This window comes from Siphateles boraxobius, unplaced genomic scaffold, assembly GCF_051911475.1.
Source record: "Siphateles boraxobius isolate OS27281-9 unplaced genomic scaffold, OSU_SipBor_1 29, whole genome shotgun sequence".
Lineage (NCBI taxonomy): Eukaryota > Metazoa > Chordata > Actinopteri > Cypriniformes > Leuciscidae > Siphateles > Siphateles boraxobius.
In genome coordinates, this window is record NW_027508908.1 from 3,500,016 (window position 1) to 3,514,694 (window position 14,679).

Genomic DNA, 14,679 nt, shown 5'->3' on the forward strand with positions numbered 1-14,679 from the left:
CGTCGTGGATGATGTAAACATTGATTTCTCAGCGTTAAATTACATACTATACGTCTGCAAATACATGATGTTACTATAATGTTCACGTTCTATGCCGAGTTTATCATTTTAAACACAATCCACAGAATGCAAAATATATATAAATATTTACAATGTATGTTTTTGTTCGTGAAACACTTGAAACATCATATTTTTATTTTATATTTACACGATATTTTTTGATTTTATATCTATTTTGCGTGGCTCCGCATCGTTGCTTCATATCAACTTCAAAACTACTGTGAGCGTTCACAACTTGTAGTCAAGGCAACGGACGCAAACGGAGGCAGATCTAGTGTTCTGATTGGTTGTCGCCCCTCTGTTGTCTTGACCGACAATTTAATGCTGTGTCGTGATTGGTCAGTGTGACTGTTTATCCCTCGGGGTAAAGAGCTTTAGCGTGTTGAGATTTAATTGAACTCGCTCGTTTTCATTTGCCAGAACCACTACAAGAGGTAATAACAGGAGCTCACTTACACAACTAAAACGTGGTCTTCTGCATTGTCTTTATTGAATGCAGACTCTATTTGCAGGTTTTATAGTGCGAGTTAAATATTTACTGTAACTTTTACGTGTGAATGATTTGTGTTTCAGTATAACATTGGTGTCAATGCCAAACATACTACTTTTAGTGCATGTTGTTGTTTGCAACTATTATCAGTAAATATTAAAATACTAAAATACACCAAACTTATGTTTTATTGTTGCACGAGACCCCTTTTCACGTTCACATTTTTTGACGTGCAGCCGTAGTATCTCAGTTGCCATGCCAACCTCGTTGTGGTTTAATTTGATCAATTTTGCTTGAGCAAACTTGCTTTTTTTTAGTAAGTTTGAATAAGATGATTTGGTATAAACAAGTCAATTTAGAGATGCTCTATTGAGATGTAATAGCTTTCAATCTCCATTGAAATGTTTGTGTATCTTTGTGAAGTATTAAGTAAATAAAATAGCCCTTGAGCATAAACGAATGACTGGAAAAACATTACATTTACTGAAAATCATTTGTGAGGCATAGGATTCTCCACGTGTGCTATTTTTACTTTGTTGTATTGGAATTTTAATGTTTATAGGTTGTAGTAACATTGTAGTCCAGCAGGTGATGCCAGAAAATAGTCAAAACTGGATCAGAGAGACTAAAGTGAACTAAGAACATGATGTTGAGATGTTGCATTAGGCCAGCAATGAAAGACTAATGTCTCCAAATGCACCTCTTCTGTTCCTCACATTTACTTGAACAGCTGAAATATGAATTCTTTGTTTCTCAATCTTCTGATCCAGCTAAGGAGGCCGAGGCACTGGGAAAGATGCTGAGGGCCCGTCGCTCTACCAGCCCCGTCAAAAGGGCATCTACCCATCGCAGTCCCACCAGACACTCACCTGTTAAAGTACTAATAATCCATCACTGCAGTAATATTATTGATTAGTTTCTTGTAATGCTAAAATAAACTCTCTCTCTCTCTCTCTCTCTCTCTCTCTCTCTCTCTCTCTCTCTCTCTCTCTCTCTCTCTCTCTCTCTCTCTCTCTCTCTCTCTCTCTCTCTTTTAAAGGGTGGCACATATGACTCAGAGCTAATGAGGGTGTTGCGGGAAAGAGATGAACTACAAAACATGTTGGAGAAACACGAGCGGCATCTTTCAGAGATCCAGGCCAATATTAAAGTGCTCACAGCCGAACGGGACAAGACCAGAATGCACTACCAGCAGGTACACAACTCCAAACTTCCCAGAATTCTTGAATCAGCTTGATGTGCTCAAATTGGCCATGACACACACACACAAATAGTATAAAACAACGAAAACCACACAGATGATTCTTAGTGGCTGATGTTTAACTTAAACTATGTAACTATGAGTATATTACTGAGTATAGACAGTAAAAGATTTTACATAATGTTACTTTTTCAGTATATTTATTATATATTTATTAGCATATAGTCGTTATTTGCATTATAATATTTTAATCAGTTGTTTTGGCTTCACTTACAATGACAATATACAGCAAAAACAATTATTTAATTGTATAATTTTTATACTGATTAAACTATTAAATTAATTAATTTAACAATATTCATACAGCGCTATACTTTTTAGCACATGCATCAAATTTGTTTTGATCAAATTATACACACACACACACACAAACACACACACACACACACACACACACACACACACACACACACACACACACACACACACACACACACACACACACACACACACACACACACACACACACACACACACACACACACTTACTATATATATATATAGTATATATTTTGTTTATAACTTATAAACTGTTCATTGTTCATAACTTGACGGATAATATTTTCATAATTTGTTTTGGCTTGACTACAGTGACAATATACAGTAAATATTTATTTATTTATTTTTAATAAATAAAATATAATATCGATTTAGCACAGTTTTTTTAGCAAATGCATCAAATTAGTTTTACAGTGTATATATATATATATATATATATATATATATATATATATATATATATATATATATATATATATATAATTTGCCAGATAATATATTATGATAATTTGTTTTGGCTTTACTACAATAACAGAATACTGTACAAACAATTATTTAATTTTATATTATTTATAATATTAAATTATTAAAACAATATTCATTTAAAATTTTAGAGCAATATTTTTAGCACATGCATCAAATTTAGTTACATTCAATTATTATAAAAAATTATATATATATATATATATATAATATAAATACACATTATATGTATAGTAGTAATATTGGGGATATTATTTGCCAGATATACAGTATATTTAACAATTTCTTTTGACTTTACTACAATGACAATATACAATAAAAAAATATATTTTGGAAACGACATATTTTCCCTCATAATATTCAGAAAGAAAGCACTCCCCAATTATATATCCAGTATCTCACTCATGATCTCACTAAACAATGTGCCCTAACTCCCCCCGCAGGCTCAAGAGGAGATAGCAGCTCTACGGCGGGAGGTGATGAAGTCGAAGGCAGCGCGAGGGCCCAAGAGCAGCGTGACCCCTCAGAGCATCCTGAAGCGAGTGGAGGCCGAACGGGACGAGGCCACAACGCACCTCAACCGCATGACCACAGAGAGAGACAGCCTGAGAGAGAGACTCAAGGTATGATCTCCAGCCTGGCGTATGTGCTGTGTATCACACTCATGTACATCCGCCTTATGAAGATGTTATTTAGGAGCACTAAAGGAAAATCACTTACGCACTAGAGTACAGTAATAAATTGAGTCATCTCACTGGGGATAATACCAGGAGAGGTGTGCTTTTTTTAGCCTGCTGAGTGTATGTGTGTTCCCTTTGAACTGCACGTGCCTCAGATCTCTCAGGAGACAGCCATCAGCGAGAGAGCTCACCTGGAGCAGAGGGTGGAGGACCTGCAGGCCGCTGTACTCACAGTAAGAGCTCTGTGCTAATGGACCCGTCACAACAGCTGCACATTCAGCATAATGTGCTTTCTATAGTTCAGAGGAAAGCATAAATCACCAACGAGATCTCAATTGTTTCTTTTAGACAGCAATAAGATTAAATGGAGAACAAATGGAGACCTGTTTTTGAACTTCACTTAGATTTGAACTCATCAAATTCTATCAAAACCAAACTATATGTCTGAACTGCTATCCACATTTGTTAATGGCTCTTTCTTTATTCTTTCTGTTGTCGCACTTAAAATAAGATTCCATTTGTAAATATTAGATAACTACATTAATTGGCACGAACTAACAGTGACAAATACTTCTTATCTCAGTTAATGTTAAGTTATACATTTATTAATACGTACTTAAAATCAAAAGCTGTACTGTTATTATTTGTAACACTTTACAATAAGGTTTCATTGGGTGACGTTAATAATGCATTAACTAACAATGAACAATACATTTGTTACAATGTTAACGTAAGTTAATAATACTACAACAATTAATTGTTAGTTCTTGTTAGCTCAAGTCCATTAAATAATATTAACAGATACAACTTTTGATATGACTAAAGTATTAGTAAATTATGAAATTAACATAAAAATTTACATGCGATTCATAAATGCTTTAGAAGTGTTTTCATTGTTAGTTCATGTTAACTAATGCAGTTAGCTAATGCCAACAAATAATAGACCTCAGTTAACATGAACTAACAATAAACAGTTGTATTTTTATTAACTTTTATACCCTAACCCTAACTAAGATCAATTCTGTAACTAATGTATTCATTGTTTAGTTAATGTTAACTAATTGGACCTAATTGTAAACTTTTACCCTTTCTGTCTGTCAACAATTGTCTCATTTGTTTCTATGTTTGTTTCTTTATTTCTAAGGCATTTTAGGAGTAATAGTGTCTCGAAATGGATACATGAATTCAAACCTACGTGCATTATGTGCATTATGAAAGCTCTAAGCAATATAATTTTCCTCTGGGCTATACCATACTACACAATATCAAAAAGTACCATAGTATAACACATTGTACAATACTGCACAGTCCTATATTGTTTCACTATACTATACTATACTATAAAGTGCATTTATTGTCATAAACAGTTATTGTTAAGGACTGGTGTCATTGTTCTGTGTGTGTCCTAGCTGGAGCAGGATCGGGGGGAACAGAGAAGCAGGCAAGCTCAGATGAGGGAGACCATGATGGGTCTGGAGGAGGAAGTTCACACGCTCGGGCGAAAACTCAGTGCCAGCGAGGACGAGCTCAGCCACTTCAGAAATGAGTGCAGCAGCCTCAGGTACAATCAAAAACAACTAGCTAGTAGATGTGTCCGTAGAAAGTAGACTTACAGGTTTTGTTAGTTTAGTACTTTGAATATTAATTCATTTGTGTGTGTGTGTGTGTGTGTGTGTGTGTGTGTGTGTGTGTGTGTGTGTGTGTGTGTGTGTGTGTGTGTGTGTGTGTGTGTGTGTGTGTGTGTGTGTGTGTGTGTGTGTGTGTGTGTGTGTGTGTGTGTGTGTGTGTGTGTGCGTGCGTGTGCGTGTGCGTGTGTGTGTGCGTGTGTTTGTGTGTTTGTGTGTTTGTGTGTGTGTGTGTGTGTGTGTGTGTGTGTACCAGATTGGAAAATACTCAGGTGGAAAGTTCTCTGAGTGAGAATCAGCGGAGACTGACCAGCAGGATTGGAGATCTACAAAATGCTCAGGAGAGAAATCAAATACTGGATGAGAAGAACAGTGAGAAAACCAGACGATACATTTAATCTGTGCTTTTATTAAACAGTTGTGTTTATTTATCAGTATATACAGTATAGATAGATAGATAGATAGATAGATAGATAGATAGATAGATAGATAGATAGATAGATAGATAGATAGATAGATAGATAGATAGATAGATAGATAGATAGATAAAATGCCAAAGTTATGGGAAGGATAGTTATATACTACTGTTCAAAAGTTTGAGGTCAATAAAATTCAATCAATCAATCAATCAATCAATCAATCAATCAATCAATCAATCAATTAATTAATCAATCAAACCTTTATTACAGACTCAGGGTCCAGTTTTAAAACACATAACCAACAAACAAAAAACAAAATGCGGTTGGTTTGAACTTTCTATTCGTCAAATAATCCGGGGGAAAAAAATTATTTCCAGTTTTACAAAAATGTTAATCATCAAAACTTTTTTTTTTTTTTTTTACATTGACACAGTTATAAGAAATGTTCCTTGAGCATCATATTAGAATGATTTCTGAAGGATCATGTGACACTGAAGACTGGAGTAATGATGCTGAAAATTCAGCTTTGATCACAGGAATAAATTACATTCTAAAAATATATTCACATAGAAAACAGTTATTTTAAGTTGAAATAATATTTCACAATGTTACAGTTTTTACCGTATTTTTAATTAAATAAACGCAGCCTTGTTTAGCATTAGAGACTCTTTTAAAAACATTAAGAAATCTTACTGACTCCACCTTTGAAAGGTGGTGCATCATTTATTTGGATGAATGTTTTGAATGAATCAGTTGGATACTTGCATAATATTAGTGTTGAAACAGTGTATGTGTGTCAGTGCATCATTCTTCCTCTTCCTGTGTGTTTCAGACTCTCTCCTGAGGCAGGTGACCGCTCTGCGAGAGGAAGTGAACACACTGAGATGTACGGTCTCAGAGCTGGACCAGCACAGAGACACACTACAGGAACAGCTGGAGAAAAAATCTGATCTGCTCAGCACAGCAAAAGACCAGCTAGATGACAAGGTACCATCCTACTTTCACACAGTTAAACACACATATTTTTGGTTGGTTTTAGGTTACTTGCTTTCCGCTTAGTTAGTACGTTTGTTGATATCGTTATTTATTTGCAGGAGAAAACCATTCGGACTTTGAAGCTGAGAATCGAGGATCTTGAGACAACTCTAATGTAAGTTCTCTATTCATTTTCACACATTAGCAGACAGTCATGTGTATTGATTTTGAGACATGATGCCAAAGTTCTGTATAACATATGCTTGCTTACTGTATTATTTTCTTTTAATTTCACAGTGTGCCATGTTCACCATCCATGTATAAGCTTAATGCTAATGTTGATGTATCATAATTAGACTATAGTCTATAGCCATAGATGTTCTTGACTGTGGCTCATGCTTATTATCACACAGCTCTCTGGAATACTTGATTCTGATTGGTCAGTTTCAACATTGAGTGGTTACCGATGCTAAATATTTAACATTCCATTGTCCATGGCAACATATCAATGCTACTTTATGATCAGTGGCTGTACATTATCCCTTACATAGTCACCTGGGTACAAAATGTATCATTTCCTAGAATGTTTTTGTGTAGTTTCTCCTTTACAGTACATTCAAATGTTTGGGGTTGGTAAGATTAACTTTTTTTAAAAGAAGTCTCTTATGCTCACCAAGGCTTTGTTTATTTGATGAAAAACACAGTAAACCCGTAATGTTATATTACTTGATTATTATATTATATTATTACAATAACAAATTGTTTTCCATTTTACTATATTTTAAAATGTAATGTGACTCAAAGCTGAATTTTCATCATCATTACTCCAGCAATGTCACATGATCCTATTTTCTTTCTTTTTATTATCAATGTTGAAAACCATTGTGCTGCTTAATATTTAAAATAGAAATGTCTTTAATGCAATTTAATGCATCCTTGCTAATTAATTCCTTTCAAAAGAAACCCAAAACTTTTGAACCGTAGTGTTGTTTCCTCTGTGGATATTTGGGCATATGAGTGTATGAATATGTGAATTTTAGTATAGGAAAAGATTTATGATTATGATGATATATGAATGACTGAAAAATGAGGATAATAATGTGACTTCCTGTCCGCAGATCTCTGAAGGAGACCGTAGCTGGCAGAGAAAGAGAGTTAGATGTTCTGAAGAGGAAGTTGTCAGACTCAGAAAAAGAGATGGGTGCAGTGATGAAAGTCAAACATGCCACGCTGCAAGAGAACGCTCAGCTGAAGGATGACCTTGACAAAGCACATCTGGAAAATCAGGTACCAAACTTTTACTCAAGGGCATTCCAATAAATGAGGTAACAAGACGTCCAACTTTCTTTCTTTCTTTCAGACTCTACAGCTCAAGCTGGATGAAGCTAATGAGGAATTAGAAGACTTGCAGAGAAAAGTACAAGATCACGTTTCTGACATTTCACGCACTGAAGACCTTTTGTCTGCTAAGGTAAAAGTCACTCAAACTAAAAAGCTAAATGGATGACAAGCATGTTCTATGGCTAAAGGTGAATTTCGAGTATTATGTGGTCATTGGCATAGTTATAATCTGTTTAGTTTGTTCTTGTTTTCTGCCCTTAAGGAGCGCGAGTGCAGGGAACTGCAAGAGTCTCGAAGGAAAGCGTCTCTTCAGGTAGAAAGCTGGGAGGAACAGGCCCGACATGCTGAAACCACGGTCATCGAACTCCGTCTTGAGCTTCACAACTCTAACTTAGAGATACTTCGACTCAAAGAAAGAGCAGATAGCCTGGAGAGCAGCTTGCAACAGGTCACTTGGTCATCATGATGTTGGTGGTTGAAAGGATAATTCACCCAAAAATGAAAATGTTGTCATCATTTACGCACACTCCTGTTGTTCAAAACCTGTATGAATTTCTTTCTTCTGCTGAACACAAAAGAAGATATTTTAAAGAATGTTGGTAGAAAAAAAAACACTGAAAATGTCGGTCTTTTTTTTTTTAAGTCAATGGGGCCCGTTAACTTTTTGGTTAACAACATTCTTGGTGAACAAGGGTGATCTCTCATAAATGGTGATTTGTTGCTGTGTCCAGGCACTGAGTGCAGAGCGAAGCTGTAATAGTCAGCTGTCTCAGCTGAACCGAAAGATGATTCACATGGAGGAAGACCTGCGTCAGGCCCAGACTGAGCGCACACAGTTACAGACTGACCTGGAAAAAACACGAGAGCTCTGCGTCAAACTGGATGCAGGCAAAGAGAACGTGAGTGCTCAGATTGGTTTATATCAGTCAGTCTGCCAGTAAAACAATTCTACCTACTTGATGCCAGGCCAACAACTGAAACACAAGCAGGATTAGAACAAATGTTATTCAGCATCTTAAGCCACTTTTCCGGTTCTAAGAATGGTAAGGAAAGGTTAAAGTTATGTTTCCCCTTGGGCTTGGTTATGCAAGTAAATGTGAAGCTCTTAAATTCTGCGAGGAACTTAATTTAAATTAGATATTTAAATTCTTAAATGTGTATCTATGTATTGTTTAAAGGCTACAACCAGATTGCCTTTGGGAAACAAAAGAGGGAAAAACTGAAATTGAAGTGAGATGTAAATAATGTGAATGTTCTCATCCACACAGGTGCAGCGTGAGCTGGAATCAAGCCGCTCTGAGGCGGAGCTTTTACAGAAGCAGCTGACCGGTGAACGTCTGTCTGTTCAGACTTTGGAGAGCCTGCTGGTGTCCTCGCGAGAAAAGGGGTTACAGAGGCAGCTCACCTCTCAGGAAAGACAGACAGATATACAAATTCTCAAGGACAAACTCAGCATGGCTGACAGCAAAGTGTGGGTGCACATACATTTCATAGAGCACAGCAGCTGTTTCTTGTCTCACTCTTTGTCTTCATGTCCACTTACTGTCTTTTTCGCTGTCTTTAGGAGTTCTCAGAGTAGGGAAATGGCTCAGCTGAGGACACGATCCGCTCAGCTGGAGGCAGATCTTGAGATGACGAAGAGACACCTGTCTACTGAGCGCTTTGAAAGGTGAGACGCACACCTAAAGGGGACCTATTGTGCCCTTGTCTTGACCATGCTTGAATGTTCAAAAAATACATTATCTTTCAGTGTGTGTGCTCAGTCTGGGCCTGACGCAGGTCTTCCTCCATGTGAATCATCTTTCGGTTCAGCTGAGACAGCTATTTGACATTGTTGCAGCACCTCTCTTCTCAGTCTGTCAGTAACGCTCTGTTTAGTTCCTGTCTCTATGAAGCCCCTCATTCTGAAAAGCACATTGTGCTCAGATTAGGGCGGCTGGATCAGTGTGTTGTGATTGGTCAACCATTTCGTGCGTGTTTGTGAAATGTCACGCTCCTTACCATAGCTACGAGTTTCAGCACACTATGCAACTCAACCAGGCTTCGCCACCTTTTTTGCGTATGCCTTTGGCGGGAATGATTTAAATGAGGAATATTGTGACGTGTGTTTTCTCTGAAGAAAACTTAAGACTACAATGGAGGCGTTTCATGGAGTTCAGAAACACTACGCACTGATATAGGGAATAACTCCCTTTGAAGCGACTTTGTGTTTTGTCACTTTGCAGACCTTTTTCATGCTCAAACAGCAACATTACACCCTAAAGCATAATAGGACCTCTTTATAGGGTCATTATTTACTCATCCTGTTTTTCCAGTTCCAGTATTGAATATATTTATTTCTTTGTGGTTTGAACAATGAAGACTAAGGATTTGAATGTCCAGTCTATGTTTGTCTCTCTCTCTCTCTCTCTATCAGGGAGCGAGCGGTACAGGAGCTGCGCAGGCAGGGTCTCTCGGCTGTTTCTCCCGTCCTCTCCTCCACCATGCGCTCCTCATCCACTTCCCGCCATCGGTCTCTGAGTCCTCAAAGATCATGGTCTCCAGAACGCACTCATCACGGCACAACTGACCCACTGTTTATGTCCCACTACCCTGACAGGTGCGCTCCAGTGGCAGATTTGTCATTCTAGGTTTAAGTAAATGAACAACTGGTTGTTATATTCAGTTAATTATGATATGTTTATGCTTTAACAGGAATCTGACTTTCAGGGACCTTTATGACTGAGAAGATCTGAATCCTTCAATCATCCATATTTTGGCTAGCATCACTAACTTCATCTGCTTATGTCTTGAATTCTCTATGAAGACAACCAACAGACTCTGATCTGATAAGATTTACTGTGATGTCATGTTTTGAATAAATCAGTGTTTTCTTACTATAATTTTTACTGTTTTGCTGAAACTGACATTGATGCACACAGAGTTATTGTTGTAAATAGTTTTGGAGTGGTTTGATGATAATGGTTTTTCCATATTTACACATAGCCTATTTCTACAAAAATGTGATTCTGCTTGATTGATTTTTAGTAGATTTTCTTTTATTTATTCATTGTTGCCAGACCTCTAAAAAAACGATCTAAAAAAGGTATATTATCTCTATTATTGTGTTATTTGTTAGGCTAGTCTTCGTCTTTATAATCCCTGCAGTTAAAACATAAATAAATAACAAGCAGAAAGAAAAGCTCATTAGAAGCAGCGCACCTGTACGCTTCAGTGCGTCATGGGTCGTCATCATGTGGGTGTGGCCAATCAAGTGATCTCACTAGTTTCGTTCAGTCTCGTGAGCTGCGCGAGTGTTTTTGATTATCTTAGCGCAGGTGCGCGCTTCTGCATCTCCATTCCACAGAGGTAAGACGTCCATTTATGCTGTGGTTATTTTTCATTTTTCTGTTCATATCCATTCTCTTCGCGGCTAATAGGCATGATAGTTTGGTGGGTTGTTTTAAAAAAATAAATAAACGAAGTCAAAACACCATTTCAAGAAAACATCTTTGCGACGTCGATTTTCAACCATGATTTCTATCATTTTCTAATCGATGCTGAACTTGAAAAGTAACAGACTATCTATCTATCTATCTATCTATCTATCTATCTATCTATCTATCTATCTATCTATCTATCTATCTATCTATCTATCTATCTATCTATCTATCTATCTATCTATCTATCTAAGGCATTAAGAACCGCATTGTTGTATGTATTGTAAAAACATTAGCAACTTTTATTTGTGCAAATGTTGTTCTCAAAGTAGTTGTCTTTCTCTAAGTAATGTAAAGGATAGGATAAAACCTTTTGGAGAATGTAAAGTCTAAGAAGGCCACCATCTAGGATAAAAATAATTTTTGAAGTAGGAGATCAGAGATTTCAAAAGCCTACAGATAAAGATGCCCAATTCTGATTCTGAGTGCACACTGTCCCTCAGCTGATTATTTGATTCTGAAAAAGAGGATTTGAATGAATAACTTTCTGTGCGTTAGACTCCTGTTCAAGTGAAGCACTTGTTATTATGGTAGTGTGTTCATTTAAGCATGGGTACATTAAATAGATCATTATACTGTAAGACACATGGTATGGCTTCATCTTTAGTGATTCCACTTTCTAATTATATATGTTAGTATTGTATATCACTTCATATCAGTATCATACAGATATTTATTTATCATTTCAGATGCTTTAATTGCTCCCGTACTGGTGTTTATCAAGGGATCATGTTGTGATTGACCTCCTACACTTGTATTAAACCAGGTGTGTGATGTTTGATAGGAAGTCTGTCAAGCTCACGTTAAAGTAATTATAATCCAAAGGTCAGTACGTTTAGGATGAATGCAGCGTTTAGGAGGGGTCAGGTATATCTTCAAAACACAGTTAATGTTCAAGTAGATTAGTCACTCTATCTGTTGAGAAGTTAATGTTTGCAGAACTGTCCTGAAAGGTAAAAACATGAATGCAGAGCTTCAAGAATAAAAGCGAGTGAATAAAGCATACAGATTTTACAGGTCTAGTATTATATTAGGCTATAAATAATAATAAATAATAAAAAAGTGCTGATATATAGTATAAAAAGCCATGAAAGCAGTAGTGCCCTACTTGTTACTTTTTTTTAACTTCTACAGGCAACCCAGGGAACATTCCCAGAACTGGCTTATGTTCTTAGCACAAAAACACGGAAAAGTTGAAGTTAGACATTTTGATCTATCTAACGTTTTGTAAAGTTGTCATGAAACAGAAGTTGTGATAGTCTTTTCTTTCCTATAGTGTGAAGTTTATCCGAGTGAAACAGCTTCTCAAACAAGAATAAATGTTGGGCGGGACTTGATTTTTTTGTCCATGGGGAATTGATTGGATGTTTGTGGTTTGCTATTGGTGGATCTCCTGTGAGTGACAGGTTGCTCCGCCCTCAAGACAGTAAACGCGTCATTAGAGAAGAGCTGTAAGAGGGAGGGGAAGTTATTTTGATTAAAGATTATGAGGGTCAAATTAATTTAAAATTATTGATGTGCTCAGAGAAATCATTCATAATAAATACTGCAATATTCCATAAAAAAAAAAAGAATTATCCAACTTGATTTCATGGTGAATTTAATCATTACTTACAGCTTGTTTCAGTTCAGAGACCATTCAAAAGTAAAATATAACATTTCCTTTACATAACAAAGGTTTAAATAAATTTAAAAAAAAACTGGACGTTTTGAATGTTCAGAGTATAAGAGTATGTTAGCAGAAAATTCTCATTTATATTTCTCATAGCCAACCTAAAAAAAAGCATAAGAAAAGTTTGTCAAGGGATTTAAATGAATTAACTGAATGTATCGCATGCTGTACAGTGTACAAAGATGGACTTGACTGCGTAGATTGCATTTCACCTGGGTAACGCAGTCCTTGAATTGATGCATTCATACCAAAAGAAAAGGAAAGGTCAAATCTGAAACCTAGAGAAAGTGCGCCAGAGTGAGAGAGATGACATTTCTGGTGGAGTCTCAGGGTGTTGGGTTACATTAGGTCAAAACAACCGGTTGCCAACTACATAATGTTGTCTCCTCCTTTGGTTCCTCTTAAAGGACTCATTTAACATCTTTATGAACAGGCTGAAAGGTCGATTAAAACTTGTTGACATTCAATTAATAGTGTAAGCTGTTGATTCAGAGCTTATTTTTGGAAAGGTCTTCTGGGAAACTCATCCGGTGGCACCTGCACTGTTTGAACGTAGGCCAACCTCTGGGAGACAAACAAGATGGAAAGGAAATTATATCACACAAAGCTAAACAGTCTCTATGTAAGCAATAATGTGCGAGAGGCTGTGTTGTATGGTGAATAAGTCACAGCTGAAGGGCGTTGTTAGACGCAACGCCTCATGGATCTGAGGATAAAGTTCATCTCTGTGAAAAAGAAAGCCTATAATACTCAAAATAGAATGTGTTTGTGTGTGTGTGTGTGCATCCACACATGCACAAGTCAGAGGCCTTTATCTTTGCAAGCACATATGTAAACATGAACATTATGAACATGGTCCTGAAGACTAAAAGATGGTCATTTTTGACCAATATAAGCTCAGATCATGAAGCCTACAATCAGTCAGTTTAAGAAATAAACACAAAACCTCTCCTAATTGAAAGAAAATAAGCTGACAAAAAAGAGTGAATCCAATATTTGGTGATAAAATAGCATAACGAGAGATTTATAAGCTATTTTTTTGTTGGCCGGTCAACACCACAAGTGTAACAAAGTGGGGGGAAAAATATCCAAAACATTTTGGGAAGTATTTATGCTTTGTGAGTAAAAAGTCCAATGCGATAACATTGACTAACATTTCCGGGGGAAAGAAAATCCTCTGACCCGAAAACAACATCAAGACTCATGCTGCCTTTACATGCTAGCAGAAATGTACTACTTCCCACTTATGAAGTCGTAATTATGAAATTCTCGCGGAAGGAATATGATTCATGGAGGGTGTAGGGTTCATTTTTGTCTATTCCTTAGGGAAATCTTATTAAAGCCAAAATATACTGAACATATTTAGTCAACATATGACAGGTTTTGAATAAAATGTAGCGCTCCATTTGTTGGCAACCATTTAAAACTTGCTTACGCTAGATCTAGGTTGCTGACGATTCCAGTGTTTAAGTCAAATAAATGCTATTTCCGATGTGTATAATACATCCAATTTACATCCAATGGTTATGTACATAAATAGGCTAACGCATGAGTTTACATGTTGAGGGAAAAACGAATAAAACTAAACTTTCCTCCAATATATTTAAAGCGTATAGCCCGCCCAACTCTGAAACTCGGGTAGCAAAATGATCTTTCCCAGTCATAAATAGGACTCGAGAGGCCAATTTTCAACCCGTATTTACGAAAATTCCAATAGCCAGCATTAGACTTGATATAAATGTGTTGAGTGCACTTTGTGGGACTTTACTCAAGCATCTCAGCCTTATGCTTAGTTTTAAATCAGTTGTAGTGCATAAAACATAGTTAGAGATATGCAAAACAGAGATATGCAACAGAGATATGCAAATACAGAAAAAAAAACCTGCCGTACTTAACCCAGCAGTTTTCAATGTCA

The 14,679-nt window shown here is 36.6% G+C and overlaps 1 protein-coding gene across 2 annotated transcripts; it reads left to right on the top strand.

Moving 5' to 3' along the window:
* The first annotated feature begins 360 nt into the window (after positions 1-360).
* On the top strand, positions 361-10,495 carry tsga10 (testis specific, 10). Of its 2 annotated transcripts, none has more exons than XM_077246155.1 (17): positions 361-494; positions 1,321-1,427; positions 1,590-1,745; positions 3,017-3,196; positions 3,409-3,486; positions 4,663-4,814; positions 5,135-5,250; positions 6,130-6,284; positions 6,392-6,447; positions 7,391-7,559; positions 7,633-7,743; positions 7,876-8,061; positions 8,345-8,512; positions 8,882-9,084; positions 9,178-9,282; positions 10,030-10,212; positions 10,308-10,495. In XM_077246155.1, the coding sequence occupies exons 2-17, from the start codon at positions 1,347-1,349 to the stop codon at positions 10,336-10,338; spliced, it is 2,130 nt and encodes a 709-aa protein (XP_077102270.1). In that variant the 5' UTR covers positions 361-494; positions 1,321-1,346; the 3' UTR covers positions 10,339-10,495. The 2 variants fall into 2 exon arrangements, with proteins under 2 accessions (XP_077102270.1, XP_077102271.1); XM_077246156.1 differs by having other exon boundaries at positions 10,323-10,495.
* Positions 10,496-14,679: the final 4,184 nt, after the last annotated feature.